This window comes from Micropterus dolomieu, linkage group LG08 (assembly GCF_021292245.1).
Source record: "Micropterus dolomieu isolate WLL.071019.BEF.003 ecotype Adirondacks linkage group LG08, ASM2129224v1, whole genome shotgun sequence".
NCBI lineage: Eukaryota > Metazoa > Chordata > Actinopteri > Centrarchiformes > Centrarchidae > Micropterus > Micropterus dolomieu.
Window position 1 is genome coordinate 23,893,765 of NC_060157.1, and position 16,669 is coordinate 23,910,433.

Below are 16,669 nucleotides of genomic sequence, written 5' to 3' on the forward strand. Positions count from 1 at the left end.
TTTAAGTTTATTTAGGGTTTCGGCAGGTGAACCATAGAGGATGCTATTGCAGTAGTCAATTCTGGATGTAATGAAGGCGTGGATCAGGGTTTCGGCAGCAGAGAAGGTGAGTGATGGGCAGAAACGGGCAATGTTTTTTAGGTGAAAGAAGTCAGACCTGGTGACATGGTTGATGTGATGTTCAAAAGTGAGGTTGCTGTCAGAGATGACTCTAAGGTTGCAGATGTGTGGGGATCGAGACAAGGTGGAGTTGTTGTTGGTGGTTTTTTTTGAGTGATCTGGGGCTAATGATGATCATGTCAGATTTATTGAAAGTGAGTTGTAAGAAGTTGGTTTGCTTGCAGGTTTGTATATAGGTGAGGCAGTTGGTCAGAGTTGCAGAGGTAACTGTAGATGTAGATCTGGACGTCATCAGCGTAGCAGTGGAAGTGGAGACCATATCTACGTATGATATTACAGAGTGGCAGGATTTAAATGATGAACAGGAGAGGACCAAGCACCAAACCTTGGGGGACGCCTTGTGACAAAGGAGCAGTGGAGGAGGTGCAGTTGTTGATGTTGATAAACTGTTGTCTGTTGGTGAGGTAGGAGCGGAGCCAGGAGAGTGCGGTGCCAGTGATATTGGAGTAAGTTTCCAGTCAGGAGAGAAGGGTGGAGTGGTTGATGGTGTCGAAGGCTGCAGTGAGGTGGAGCATGATTAGGATGGTGAGGTGACCGGAGTTGGCGGAGAAGAGGTCATTGGTTATTTTGAGGAGGGTTGTTTCAGTACTGTGTTATAAGCGGAATCCAGATTGAAATGGTTCGAAGTGGTTGTTAGTGGTGATTTGGGTTTGAATTTGAGCAGCAACAACACGCTCCAGGATTTTTGATAGGAAGGGGAGATTGGACATGATGTCGGGCTTGAGACCAGGTTTCTTGAGGATGGGGGTGACAGCTGCAACTTTGAGTGTTGTGGGGACTGATCCAGATGTGAGGGAGGAATTAATGATTTTGATGATGAGTGGAGTGATGGATGGAAGGCAGGTCTTGATTAGGGATGATGGTGAATGATTGTGGTGAATTGTAACATTAACAGGGGACAGAGAAGAGAAACAAGACAGTGACTGAGAGTGTGGATGGGTGGGGGCGGGTGGGGGGTTGAGGGGACAGGGGAAGTAGTGAAGTTACTGTAGATAGTGTCAATTTAGCTTGAAAGAAAGACTGGAAGGAGTTGCATTTGTCCACTGTGAAGGTGTAGAGATGTTTTTGGAGGGTTTGAGGAGTTTATTTATTGTAGACAAGAGAAATTTGAGGTTGCTGGAGCTGGAATGGATGAGGTGTGAGAGAAAGGTGGACCAAGGTCTCTATGAAGGAGGACTGTGGGTGATATGGCAGAGAGCTGGGTCAGAAAATGAGAAGTCGGAAAAAAGGTGGGGTTTGGCTTGGGGGGGGGGCGGTAGATGATGGCTGTGAGAAGGGGAGTGGGACCAGAGAGTTTGAAGGTGAGATGTTCAAGAGACATAACAGCAGGGGTGGAGATGGTTTTTATTTTGATGTCCTTTCTTTAGATCGTGGCCACACCACCTCCCCGTCCCTTTGTGCGAGTCTTGTCTGCGTAGTTAAATCGTGTAGGCGTGATCTGGTTTAGTGAGAAGTAAACCAGAGATATGTGCCAGGTTTCTGTGATGCAGAGGAAGTCCAGTTTAATGTCAGTGATAAATTCGTTCAGGATGAGAGTTTTATTGCTTAATGATCGAGTATTGAGCAGGGCCATTTTCAGGTGACGTTTTGAGATTTGTTGGGAGGACAGGGGGAGAGGACGGAGGTTGAAGAGATTTACCTGTGAATTTTTGTGATGACATGGTGGGGAAATGCGTTTTGACCACACTGAGGGGATGTAGTTTGGTTCTGAGAAGTGGGAAGAAAATAGACGTATAGAGCGTTTATGTGAAGGAAGGGGTAGTGACACGTGAGGCCGCAAGAGGGAGCTGGTGAGGGTAATTGAATCGGGAGTAGCCGTGGTGGGCGGAGAAGAAGACTTCTGGGAAACGATGTGTGGTGTAAATAGTCACGCACATGAGGCAGACTGTACAGCATGTTGTAGGTTGGCTGCTAAAAACGAGCTACGGTGCACTCCATTGGTCCTATAAAAAGAGAAACAGTTCCATTTTCAATAAAACCAAAGTTGTGAGCATGGCAGGTGGACTGGAGCCAGGTGTTGATGCTTAAGCGCTCTGAGTCATGGGACAGAGTTGGTAAAGCACTGAAAAAACGATTTTCCACAACTTTTGTAAAAGGCTAAAAAGTTCAATAAAATCCTTTTCTGTCTGCTCAGATTCCCGACGAGCTGTGTCACTAAGGTCAATATAGACAAGCACCCAGTTTACGGAGGATGGGAGTGAGTGCAGCAGTTCAGGTAGTTTGCTCAGCAGTGTCGGGACTGCTGCGGAGATGACGCTGTGTTTTTTTCAGAGTTGGCGTAGTGAACCAGACTAAAAGTGTTACTTTAAAACAAATCAGTAATAGAATTGTATTCTAAAACTATGGTGTAAGATAAGTTAAAATCACTTTAGGAGAGAGTCCGTGCTGCCGTAAGTTGCGCCGTTGTCGTAATGTGTGTAGAAGTTTTTGTTTACCAGGGTAAAGTTAAACACTTCACCAAAACACAAACCCGTCCTTTCCTTTCAAATACTTCTGAACAAATGCCATCTTTATCTTCATATCTGTGCAAACCAGTGATGTAAAGGTGAATAAAATAATCATAGATATACAGAAAATTTGCTAAAAAAAATAATGGCCTGATCATTGCAAACATACAGTACGTGTATCCTTCATGTCCAAATTTAAAAGTCACAACACTTCATTTCCAAAGATACCGAATATGATTTGTGCAGAAAATTTCATTTGTACATAAAATTGTACAAAAGTAAACACTTTACATTAAATTGTGACAGCCATTCAGAATGTTATCCTAAATCTTACAATTAGAATAATAAGTGAATGAAAGTAATTGTTGACACATGTGACATTGACATGTATGAAAAGGGTTTTTTCCAACTTCCCTTGAAGATTGGAAATTTCCCTAAGAGAAAGTAACAAAGTAAATTAAGTAAATTAAATTAAAGAAGTCAATTTAATGGATGCGTTCAATATTTTGCAACCAGGACCCATGTTTTTGTGTCAAACTGTGTTATTGGTACAACATTTTATTAAATTGGTCCAGTATTGAGGGATTGTGCTGCAGTCGGCAGCAGCAAAACAGGGCTGCAACGTAATCCTTGCGAGCAATTGTGCCCCGTCAAAGTATATCCGCTAAAGTGCCACTCACAGGCTCATTAGTAGTGTCTGACACTTGTAATAACAATCTGAGCCTGATCAAAATGTTGTCCCAATTAGTCAAATATTTGTTTATTATCCTCACTTAGCTAACACAGTCACGGAACTATCCATCTCTGCCGTGTTTGTACCTATTGGAGATTTCTTCATGCAAATACCGGACCAATAATGGCATGCTGTGCAGTTAATTGTATAGAGAGACCAGGAAACCTGTGCTCCAATTGTTGAGTGAAATTGTAGTATTTTATTTATGTGTTAACAATAATTAGCAGGTATGGATAGATAATGTTAGCTTGTTACCTTAACTACTTAACTAGCTAATTAGCCATCTTCAAGCTTTGCCAAGTTGTGCTAATGATGCTACAATAACGTGTATGCTAACAGCAGTTTTTAAAGAAAAGAAATGCACAGAAGCCAAAACGTATTAGGGACGTGTTTGAATTTAGGAAGATAATACTTTGGAACAAAAGGAGTCTGTGGGTAGTGTGAAAGTAATGGTCCACCTCAGCAGTTAGCTGATGTTCTACAAGTTAATGTTAAACTTGCCAAACAGGCATTGTTAGATTTCGGTAGGTAACGATACTGTAATGGAGTGACTGTTTTTGGAAGGAAAGACATGTGGAAATTAGAAAAGGTGGCTGCACCTGGACTGAGGGATGGACACAAATTGTTTTGAGTTGAGGGGGGAGCTGCAGGGGTTGGTTGTTGTTCGTGAAGAAGGGTAGCTGTTCCTGAGTTGGGTTAGATGTATGACAGCCACCTCTGGATTTGTCTAGGCTTTTCAGCTGCACATATTTTTAACCTGTGACAGCCCCTGCTTAGATTCATGATTTCATTCATGATACTTTTGTGACAACTCAGAGGTAAGGTGACCAGATTTCTGAAAAGAAAACCAGGGACCTTTTTGGTTTGGTGGTCAGTATGACATAAAACTATATATGAAACAAAAAGGGGGAACATTTTCGGTTTTATCATCTGTCATATATAACTCTTCTGAATGAAATCAAGTCATTTTGAGGCAGAAACTACCTTTCAGTCAACAAGTAGAAGCTGCAATTACTTTCTGGCAAGTGAAATACTGCATGTTATGTTGTTTTGGCCATTTATTTATTAGGTATTTCAACAGGTAAAAAAGGACTGGATTGGTTTGTACACAGCAAGTTAAATAATGTAGATTCATAAGGATAATTGCAAAAGAGATCATGTCTTTATTTTATAAATAACTCAGCTGTAAGCCATGTTAATTATAGGCTACAGTTTATTTTCCAAATATTAACGCCTACCAAACACATAATCCATCGGCAAAAACAGAATTCTATTATTGCCTATGATCACGTAAATGTCAGGCCTGGTTACACTATAAACTGCATTTATTTACATTTATTTGGCTAAATTAAAAAATAAATTGTAATTATTCCGTTAAAAGAAACATTTTAAGTATCACAAAGACTTACCTTTGCTATTACCTGGGGACATAAAGTGAAGTCTATTTGCACGTTATGTCTGTTTGATCCAGATAAAAGCAGCTGTAGACGTAAAGAGACTGGGTGATACAGCAATAACTCCCGCAGACCTGTCTGCTCTGCTGTCCAGTTTTTCTGGCCACATACAATCTGATTTCAGGTCTGTCAACAACTTAAACAATCTATGATTAACACACTGTTAAAAACGGGGACATTTCCAGGGACAGCTCCAGCCGAAGACAGGCCACCAAAATCGGGGACTGGCCCTGGAAAATCGGGACGTCTGGTCACCCTACCCAAAGGTGCGTTAATATTCTTGATGAAAAAAGTCAAGTAGTATCAGTTCAACAGTAAATATACAATAAGAGCAAACTTGACTGTTCAAGTGGTGTCCAGCAGCAAGATTAATTGCACATACGAGTAAACAGTGTGTTGCACATTGCCACCATATTTAGTGTTACGTGAGGTTATCATGCTGAGACGATCTCAGAGTTTTGCAGAGAAACACAAAGTTGTTATCATGTTACAAGTCGCAGAAACGGTGGAGATTTTACAAGCATGGACCAGGTAAAGCGACAGTGAACACACCAGTGCAGATGTCATTCGTTAACTACCGCGGTTTTGTTTTGAAAGGCTATGTCATCAACACGCCTCCCTTAACGCAGCGACTTTATATAACATAGTCTACTACTGATAGAGAAAGTCACCGGGGCAGACATACAGGGAGAGAGACGGAAAGAAGCGGGGTACTCTGACGTGTTTGCTACAACGTTAGGTCTGTGACCATGGGGAAAAGAGAACTGAAGTGAAAGGAGGCAGAACCAACAAAATCAGCAAAATTGGTGACCTTCACCATAGCAGCAAAGCATACATGCACACTCCTTCATTACAGCACACACTCCCCTTCCTACTCACCAGTGTAGTCTTCACGGCAGATACAGGTATACCCTCCTTCTCTGCGGGCGCACACCCCTCCATTCAGGCAAGGGTTGGAGTAACACAGGTTGATCTCCGTCTCGCAGTAATCACCCGTGAAGCCAACTGGACAGCGGCAGCGTAGGCCTGCGATGGGGTGAATGGGCCGGAACAAGATGGAGGGCGAGGAGATGAAGGGGGCAGAGCTGTTGAATCGCAGCACTGAGATGCACTTCATGTAGTTCTGGCACGGCTCACGTAGACACACATTGTCGTCAAATGGTAGGACCTGGAGTGATGGGAAAGGGCAGAGAAAGACAAAGATTTTTGTTACTGTGTCAACCTGTAAACAGTAATTTACTGTTGTAGGTGTTCCAGGTGAAAACCAAATTCAGATTTGCTCCTGCGACATTGAGGGTGTTTTGTCATCATTCTTTCTGACAAGCTGAAACATGCAATGGGCTTTTTCTTACAGCTAAACTACATTAGTGCTACTAACATTACCCTAGTGTTGGTTCTTTTCCATTTGATGTTCCAGTAAGCCATGCTAGCATGCTGGGTCATATCACAACTTTATTCCTGTTACCTTAATTATGGAAGTGTAATTGACTGACTCTACAAATTGAAGACATTTTGCTGTAATAAACTATGTTGTTTAACTAAACATAAACACTATGTTACTGTTTTAAACAGTAAACAGAAAAGTATTTCAACAAAAAGCGTGCAGTACACGTGGTTTCTTTTGGATGGAGTGAACATGGACAATGGCCTGGACTGGTGTTTGATATCTGGCCTGATTTATTATCCCAATCCCACTTTTGGTACAATCATAATACATTGTACTCCTCATAATAAAGACTGCTCAACACTGGACTTGAACATATACAAAACCCAACACATTAATTTACAGTGACCTTGATAAAACCATTGAAAGGGTGTAAATTCTTAAAATATATAAACTATGCACAAAAAGCAAGGAAATTTGTGTTTGGTAGATTATTTCTTTGTTGTAACAAGGCAATAAATCTTGATGAAAAGCCTGATTATTAAGTGGTGCCACATTTGTAAGGAACATGCATTTGTGGGATGAGCAGCATAGCTGAGTATGTCGGTTGCTTCCATGAAAAATTTGCCAAACAGCTTTTCAGAAAGCTAGTTTCAGAAAACTATATAAAATAAACAACTCTTTAACTTTATAAAATAAATAACCACGTGCAAATATTACAGTAGCTAACCTTGCTGACAAACCTTTCCTCTGCGAATGCATAACTTTACCCCTCAAAATCCCCCTACTAAAGCCTCCTTGGATAATTTACTAAAATAATTTACCTCCCTAAGACTTATTACTATTGGCAGTCTTTTTTATTTTACTTTTATTTATTTATTTATTTGCCCCTGTGTTGCTTTGGAAAACCAACAACTGTCCAGAAGAGGGTTACTGTTTGCAGTATTTTTAGATAGGAAGAGAATATAGATTCAGTTTGCATTTGTTTATGTGTGTTTGTGTGACACTATCTGTTGACAGAAGGCCATATACATTCTGCCTTAAACTATGTATCTCTTGACACTGCTGTGCTTCCTCAGCCCTGTGTAAGCATGTATGTAACAGATGTGGATGCTGCTGTGTCCAGGTGTGTGTGATTTCATGCATGAGCATGCAGATAATGGTCATTGAGTGTATTGCTGCATATGTCATATGGATGTACTGGCATAGGCATCTGTGTTGTGTTATTATCGGTTCACATGCAATATGCACAGGTAAGTGGCTTGAGATGCTTGTGTATTTGCACATTGTGTCTTCTACTTTGGCTTCACATGTAACACTGAGACCATTTTCCATTTGTGTAGACATGTGATTGACTTTTTTCATAGAACGTTCATTATGTGCCCATGTGTCTGTCCGTATGTGGATGAAAATAAACTAGTTACAGAATTAAACGCATTTCACAAAAAGAAAATAAGAATTTAAAACATGTTTGTATCAATCAATATTGAGGGCCCATTCCATAATCTAAATGTAAAAGGGAAGGAGTGCCCCAAAACCAAACATGAAAACACAAGATTGAGCTTCCTGTCTGTCTCATAACGATTAAGAGGTCCTTTAAAACACCAACTAACAGTAGATTAGGGCTCTCCCCAACTAAGGATTTACATCAAATCAGAATCGTCCTGCCTATAGTCGACTGATAGTTGAATGTTGTGTTCCTTTTTGCCCACTGCACACACACACGCTACGCCTACACATGCGCACCGACGACCCAGGGTTAGGGTTACAATTTTGGATTTATTTACGCACTTTAAAAACATTTATTGAAAGTTTTATTCTTTTTACATGTATATTTACAGCATTAAACGTTGGAATGTATATTGTAATAGGCTGTATATTAACTTATTGGGAGAAAACTGGTAGTTCTATGTAAAATCAGATGTTGAGACGATATCGCCAAAATGGCATGATCCTTGTTTCACTGCAAAGCTTCCACAGTGAGATTGACAGTCAAATCAGGCTGCGCCCATCGAAGCATCGTATCTTTGACTATTCGGGGTCAGCCCTACAGTAATAACTAAATCTATACTCATAACAAAATGTCTTGTGATGCAGTTGGATCACAATGTTTGTAAACCATGTAGCAAGCCCCTATTACAGAATCATAAAAATGCTCTTGATATATGCTGTAAAAATGTTAGATTGGGTCTTAAAATTTGATTCACATGCATGTTAAACTTTCAAATTTTATATTATTTTATGTTATGAATTCACAGAGTGGTTATATCCACTAACACTACTTTAAATTTGTATTGTGCTTGTACTTGTAAATGTGTACTAACCTCCATCTGTGTCAGTGATGTCAGCCTCAGCCTGTTAAGGTACAGCTGTTCCTCCAGGGCCTCAGAGGGGAAGAAAAGTCCGCCCGGCAATGCGGCAGAGAAGCTGACATTCAGGATCCCTCCCGGCGCTGCGTCCAGGTCAGGCTGGATGTTAAAGATGAAAACATCTTCAACAGGCACCGAGAGCACCGCCGACACGCCCTCCAGGAAGTTACCCAGCAGCGGTGACAGAAAGTGCTCCTGGGACATGTTCTGGAGGCGGACAGTGACACTGCTGCCGAGCATGTCCTCGGTGATGATGAGGACGCGGAGAATGCACTGGGCTGAAATGCTGTGGACGCCATCTGCAGAATTAAAGAAGAGGGTGGAGGAAAAAAGGCTAGGTGAATGGTTAGATAAAAAGGCATGGTCATTTTCTGAAATCCACTTCATTGTTAGAATGGATTATAAAATTCTTTAGTCATAATTATGTTCCAGTAAAACTAAAACTAAAAACAGATTCTACTGAAATCTACATTTGTTCATGAGCCATGAAGTTTGTTTCAGGTCTTGTCCATGTGATTGAACAGGCCACAGAGAGAGAGAGAGAGAGAGAGAGAGAGAGAGAGAGAGAGATCACTGAGTGCCATCATTTAGAAAAATCATTCATCACCCCTGTCTCCTCACATTCAGCTTTGGTTACAATGACAACACGGCTTTGCTACAAAATGAGTTCAAATGAATTGCAACACAACGGACACAAGACATATTTAGTCTACGCTACATACAAACACAATCCAGTGCTGGGCTGTGATGTATATTGTAAAGCAATTTGGTGCAACAGGCTGGCTAATAAGCCATAAAAAAATACAAATACACATGACAACACTGGCATGAGGAGGAAATTTTCTGCAGTGGCACTGAGGAGTTGTAAAGGTGAAACAGGGTTAAAGATAAGACAGAGACACTGAAAGAGTGAAAAACAATACGCCAGAGATCTTGATGCAAAAGCAGCATAGCAAGAGGTGGAAAGAAAGAGAATGAAAGAAGCATGGCAGTGATGGATGGAGGGGGAGGCTGTAGAGGGGAAGGAAAAAACCAGAGAGGTGATGGAGGGGGAAGGAGAGTGAAGGTTTATTAAAAACTGCAAAAAGCAAAGGAGACGATGGAGGTGGACGATGGCCTTAAATCAGGGATTAATCAATACAAAACACAATAAAAAATTGAAAATAGAAAATCAACAATAATTTACTACTTTAACTACTGTCAATGTATATGATTGATTATTGATTCACATATTTTCCTTTGCTAATACTGTAGTAAAAAATTTTAGGTTAGTAAATTGATTAAATGGTTTGTGCAAATTATTTAATTCACTGTTTACCCTCATTTACAATTTATTACTCATTTAGTGTTGGCATAAATAAAAAGAAGTAATTTGTAATTATTAAATGTTAGAGAAGGAAATTAGAAAAGACAAAAAAAGAGCAAGACAAAGAAATTCAGAGAGAAAAACGGAATAAATGGAGGAAGAGACAGAAAGAGATTGAGGAAAAAAAGAGAAAGAAAGATGTGTAAAGGGATGGGGGTTGGGTCGGGTGGCAGCTGGTTTGATTACCGGATTATGAGGAGCCTCACTCCCCACTGACCTCTAACACACATGCACACACACATGCACACATACTACAATTCAGAGCACTTCTTAATAAACAAACAGCCAGAGGAGAAAAACTCTTACAGAAAATAATCAGGGAACTTTTTAATAGAATGAGATAGATAGATAGATAGATAGATAGATAGATAGATAGATGTTTGAGCACTTAGGCTCAGTGAATGAATGGTGAATGCAGATGCCGTGTAAAAGCGCTTTGAGTGGTCTAGAAAGGGGCTATACAAATACGGCGCATTTAGATTTACGGAGCATAGATAGTTTAGCACGTCTGACATACAGTATTATGTAGCGTAATTAAATGTCACCTCGTTTTCTGGGGCTAAAAGCCAGCTTTATTATCAGCCCTCTGGATCACTATGCAAATATGCAGAAATTGAAACTTAACCACCATTGTCATTGAAATGAGACAAGGATCTATGAAAAGAACTGGGATAATCTGAAGGAGTAGGACCCACACACATACATCACAAATCCACATATTCAGTCTACTTCTGTAGGCTATATATACAAAAATACACTTCTGAGAACCATAATTGACATCGTGCTACATGCAGCAGCACATCAGCCCAAGGTCACTCCATTACTCTGTGACCTTCACTGGCTACCCATGGCCTCCCGAATCAAATTCAAGTCACTAATGCTTGCATACAGAGCTACTACTGGGTCTGAACCAATCTATCTAAACTCCATTATACAAGCTTACGTTCCTTCTCGGCCACTGCGCGCCTCCAACGAACGCCGCCTGGCTCTGCCATCCCTACACACAACGCAATCCCAGTCCCGGCTGTTCTCATCTGTAACACCACGAGCTACCACATGCCATCAGAGCAGAGGTGTCCCTCTAACTTCAAGAAGTGAAATGTACAAACGAAAGTTACTCATAATACCTAGCAAAACAGCAAAAGTTTACATTTTTATGCTAAGCTAAGCTAAACATGGCTCTAGCTTCATATCCAGTGCTTGAAGTGAGCCGGTACTCACCGGTACGCAGTACTGGCACTTCTACATTTTATTTTTTTGTGTACATAGAGAAAGTCTTAGATCTTTGAGTTCAGCTCATGATGAATGGGGGCAAAAAGTGTTGTGTTTATAATTTTGTTCAGTGTACATTACACCTGTAAGACTGCTGATGTGTCATTTTGGATGGAGACCTTTCATATCCAGAACTTAATCCAGAGGCATCTGGTCTGTCGCTGTGGAATATAAAGACATGAAGAAATTGTAGAATTACTTTTGTATCCTGGTGAGAGGTGAATTAAGGTGATCTTGTCCATAACTTCCCAATAAGTCAGCAAGTCATAACTAATGCATCGCCCCTTGTCACTCAGCTTTAGTGTGCATGGAAACAATAAATTATTAATAACATCCTAACTCACAAATGGAAGATTATTTTGGTATCTTTGGCACAACGGGAAAACAAAGCATTTCGTAAATAACAATTCAGAGTCGCTTCAGCGATCATTCACTGCTTCTGTGGGCTTCGAGCCAACATTTTCCCCTTCATGTGTCCACACTTCAAAGAGGGAGTAGAGCTTGGGGCTGCCATGCATAAAGCCTCTAAGAATAAACACACTGGTCTGGAATCATCAGCCAGGTCCCATGGATACGTGAACATCAATGCGCTGTGAAAGAGAGGCAGGCCTCCGATCAGTGCTCTGGCTCGAAGATGCTTTGTGGGTATACAGTCCCTGGTGTTTCAAAGGGTTGAGGGAGTTCAGTGCTATCTCTCTGTGCCAGGTAGCCTGACTAATAGCACACTCATATTCTTGAATGTCAGAGCATCCCAAGCTCGCTTCCTGGAAATCCAGATGGAAATTGTCTGCAAAGTAGAGTACAATAGAAGCCCGCAGCTGGAGCCCGGAAACATTTTTAAAAGCTGCAATACAGGGCAGGATGGGTCATAAGGCAGAGCCCTGGCATTATCCTTTGAACAAGAAAGCAAGAAAGTCACAGCCAAAAAAAAAAAAAGCTTCATTATTTTGCCTAAAAATCTCACAAAAATCACAGATGCTTTGAAATCAAAGGGGAACACACTTTTGTGGTTTCAGGATGCTGCTTGGTGTCGTGCTCGGGGACACATTAGTCACACAAACGTCTATTCATAAACACACGCTGTGTCACAATATGCAGATTCTGACTATACAGTGTGTTCACACTGTAAAACAACAAAAACAAAAACATAGGTATTATAAAAAAGCCCCCAAAAAACACTTGATTTTGAATGTGTTGTTGAAACTGTGAGGCTTAATCTAATTGAAATTGTGAAGCTCATTCAGGATCCAAGCAGCATCATTATTCTTTCTTTCTTTCCAACTGACCTGAAACTTTGGCAGGATTATCTATAGACTTTTCTGGTATAAAGTTATCAAAATTATTTTGATACATCAATCTGCCTCACCAAAACCTATGGTCAATTCAGAAGTCCGTCACTCTACATTTTTCAGAATATGCTATATCAATTAACATCTATATCTCCACAAGTCTTCATTCAAACACTACCAAAATCAACACAGGCATTCTCTAGATAGCAGATATCAAGTGTGTGGGTCTGCAGTGATATTTATTATCTTTCTGTAACTTTTGACTGTTTCAAGCATTTTAAGTTTAAACTAATAATAACAATATCAGGCTAAGACATGTGATGTCATTGTCTTAACTTGTGAGAAGGTGAACAAAAACCAACTCTCACCAGTAGCTCCGCCAGTAAGTCACCTACTCTGGGGATATTACGATCCAACAATGCCAACAATGGGAGTGTTCAGATCATAGTGAATGAGTTTGCACTTGGATCCCGTGACACTTTCTCTGCTAAATAGTGTTTGTACATTAACCTTAAAACATGGAATTTGGCAGGAGGGTTGAACATTTCACCCACTAGTCAGGTACATAAAATGACACTCTCTGACCTCAAGGTGATGCTGTAAATCTCAAGTTTGCTTTTCAGCAATTATCTAAAAAAAAAAGCATAGTTTCAAGTCCAAATTCTTTTATCATTTTAATCCCTTAAAGGAGACCTATTATACTGCATTCTGTGATGTTCTGTGACTCCTGTATGGCAGCTTTGCATGATTCAAAGTTCAAAAATATAATTTTCTGTCTTATACCGGCCCTTCATGTAGGGCTTTATTTCAGCCTCTGTCTGAAACAAGCTGTAGATACTCCTGCCTCTTTAAGGGCCCCCCTCTCAAAGCCCACTGTCTTCTGATTTGCCAAGACCTGAAGCATGTTACCAGGCTGTTGTTGTCGCTGAGCGGTACAGACAGACTGAGCTAGCTGTGTGCTACGTCTAGCTCCGTGTGTCTATAACAGAGCCCTTAGTAGAAAAAGCTATTAAAGAATAGAGCGTTCAGAACAGGAGGAAATCTGAGGTTTTGGCTCACAGGGATTTCTTCCAAATACTTTAACGTCATTATTTGAAGCTTTGATCATGTTTAAATGAACATCCAACATTGTAACATTGTAGATAAGTCATAAAATCTGGAAAAGCATAATAGGTCTCCTTATAAGTCACCTGCATCTGGTCTTCTCCTCTGAAAATGTCAAATGTTGCATTTTTCACAACTTAACTGGATCCCGATCTGTGCCGCTAGCGTCTACATTCTAATTTAAAAAAATTCTTGTTTACTAACAGTATACTGTGACAATTAGTGTATCACATAGCATGGCCTATATAATTAGTATGTAATATGGAAAGGGGACACACATCTGTTGTTGTGTGTTGAGGGTTTCAAGATAGTCTATAATGTGTTTCAGATGCAGACTGTTTTTACCTGTATTAAATTCAGCTACAACATTCAAATGTCTCCTGTGTTCAAATTCCTCCCAGTGTTACTGTGGGAAGAAAACCTTGAATATTCGTCAAGTAAGTTTTACATGAATTAATCGAAGTGCACATCTGAACAGGCACTCATGTCAATTAAAAATCTCTTTTGAATGGGAATCATGGGGAATGTAATTTCAGCAGATAACCATTTTTTTCTTTGATCATTTATTGTGACTCTGTGTAGCTCAGCCTGTAAAGGCAAACACTGCCGGTGTTAGCGGTTCAAATCCCTACATTGTTCATTCATTCACACATGGCACTGACACTGCCATGGTTAAGAGTCTGACTCAAACTCTCTGCACTCTTGGTACTATAAGGACTTGGGATTAAAAGGAAAAAAATGCATTACAACTAGCATGCAAAAACCAAAAACAGTAAAATTGGATTTAGACTGAAGAAAAGCTGTATGCTGCTACTCTGAAACACTCTACTCTGTCATGGTGCCTTCAGCCAATTAGCTCACAGTCCATGTACCCACAATCACATGGGTTTAAATCCCATTTCACACTGTGTTATCCCTTTGTTTGGCCTTTTCCTGTCTCTCCTCTGTGTTCACAGTCCTCGAAAAGTCCTAATAAAATACATGAGCAGGTTGAAAAGTGTGAGCAGCTTTCAGCTGTGTAAGTTGCCCGCAGGTCAGGAAAATAAATAGGTACAGTGGCCGCTGAACAAACACTTCCCTTTTTAAACACACATAAACCGTTTCAAGTTGTTAATAGAGTACACAAAGGACTGTACGATGCACTGTCACCTAAAAGTAATGAGTGCAACTGCCCGAGAGAGAGTGAAAGTACGAAAAGCCAAAGTGGCACTTACATACAAATAAGTACAAATATGTGAATAAGTGGATATCTGCAGAGAGAGGCATTCATGCCTGAAAAATAACACAAGCGTTAACAATATTGTGTACACATCATTACAAAACACACACACACACACACACACACAGCCCAGGCGCTGGCTTGACAACTGATTTCTGTGCTCTGTTTGTTGTTTTTCCAGCCTTTCTACCCCTAAGGTCTGAACACTGATTATACTGAAAAATAGAACAGAAAAAAAATAGCAACTCAAAGACACAGCAGTCCCAGCAACATAATGGTTTAAATCACCCTTTTACAATAGAGGCACTAATCCTTTACATTTAACCAGATACACTTACACACACACTGAAAATAAAAATCCCTCTCACATGTAAAGACTCTCACTTTAAGCCCATATCACATTTACACACACCCTCGTGCCTATTGTACTTATAAGCAAATCCAGAGTGTAACACAAATCCACACTCTGACCTTTGTAACATGCAGACGTGACATCAGTTAGCAGCTGTTCATGGCAGCAGCCTTCAACCTCCATCTTGCATCTGTCTTTTGTGTACTGTGATGTTGCTGCTGCGGTTAGTCTTTTCTCTCAAATGTACAACCATAGATACATGTTGTTTGTGTGAAAAACATTTTTTCTTATTTTTCATGCAAAGACAAACACTTTTTGTCCACAGGGCTCCACCTTATCTGAGGTGAGATGTTATTTTTGAGTTAAATCATTTGGCATTTTGGAGCATAACACTGTGGGCTGAGCACTTTACTCTTTTGTGAATCATTGTAGTAACTCCAGCATCTGAGGACTCTGTAGCAGCTTTCATCGCTCCTATCACTGTGAAGGCCTTCAGTCGCCTGAATATATTGCAAATTTTTATTTTATAACAATTGCTCCTGTGGGGCAGTGTAATAGTGCAGCAGTTACAGTTTGCTCAGTATGTTATGTGCAGCAAAAAGACCTCCTGTGATGCTAACTTGTGTATGCAAATTACTCCAACACACACAGGGAGAACGCACACTTCTGAATGTTTTAATTACAGTTATTAATGTTCAGATAGGAGGCATTAAAATTGTGGAAAACACCATTGTTTCCGCATTAGAGGTTGTCAAGGGCAAACGTCCAAAACAGACCCACGAGAAACACATGAAAAGAAACACAATCAATAATTTGAAATAATGGTAAAATAAACCTACTTCTCACCTGAATAATTACCCCAGTAACCTCTTTCATAATGATTTATGGTCTCAATCGCTAGTTTCATGTCTTCACAGCATGATGTTCATTTTGTAAATAATGGTCCCATTTAGAGGAAAATAGACCATAAAGCAGAGTATGCTTTAGGGCGGGACTATCTGTGATTGACAAGTTGTTACCATGGCGACCTACAGTGACTCGTACCCACAGCACTGTGTAAATTTAACCATCGCCATTGAAAAAGCTTATCAGGAATTGGCTGTTCATTTTCTCTGGTGAGGACATTTAGTTTTAAGCCTGTTGCTCGCTAGACAAAATTATCATCCCGGTTAAAATTACAGTTAACGTAAATTACAGATGCACCTAGCTAAGAAAGCTAGCTAGTTCCACAAGGAGCTGCTGGCTCAACAGTCTCTTCCAAATATGGTCACGTCTGGTGCCGCTGGTTGCAAAAAATCAACATGGCTGTGCCCTAACGACCAAACTCGAGGATTCAAAAAGGTAGCCCACAAACCAACGGATGAGTAATCCAGCTTCTTTCTCGCTGTCTCTAATGGTTTGTTTACAGTAATCATTCATGTAAAGCTAACGTGGCAATGATTTGTTGATGATACTATGCTAAACATTCCAGTCTGTTGATGATCTTTCCTCATTTTCCCT

The 16,669-nt window shown here is 40.3% G+C and overlaps 1 protein-coding gene across 1 annotated transcript in view; it reads right to left on the reverse strand.

Annotated features, from left to right (window-relative positions):
• Positions 1 to 16,669, reverse strand: part of celsr3 (cadherin, EGF LAG seven-pass G-type receptor 3) — a 129,692-nt gene that overhangs the window by 94,538 nt on the left and 18,485 nt on the right. Inside the window, exons 2-3 of the mRNA XM_046056226.1 lie at positions 8,523 to 8,866; positions 5,694 to 5,982 (exon numbers count right to left, since the gene is read on the reverse strand). Coding sequence (XP_045912182.1) covers positions 5,694 to 5,982; positions 8,523 to 8,866 — 633 coding nt within the window. The remainder of the gene's footprint in view (positions 1 to 5,693; positions 5,983 to 8,522; positions 8,867 to 16,669) is intronic.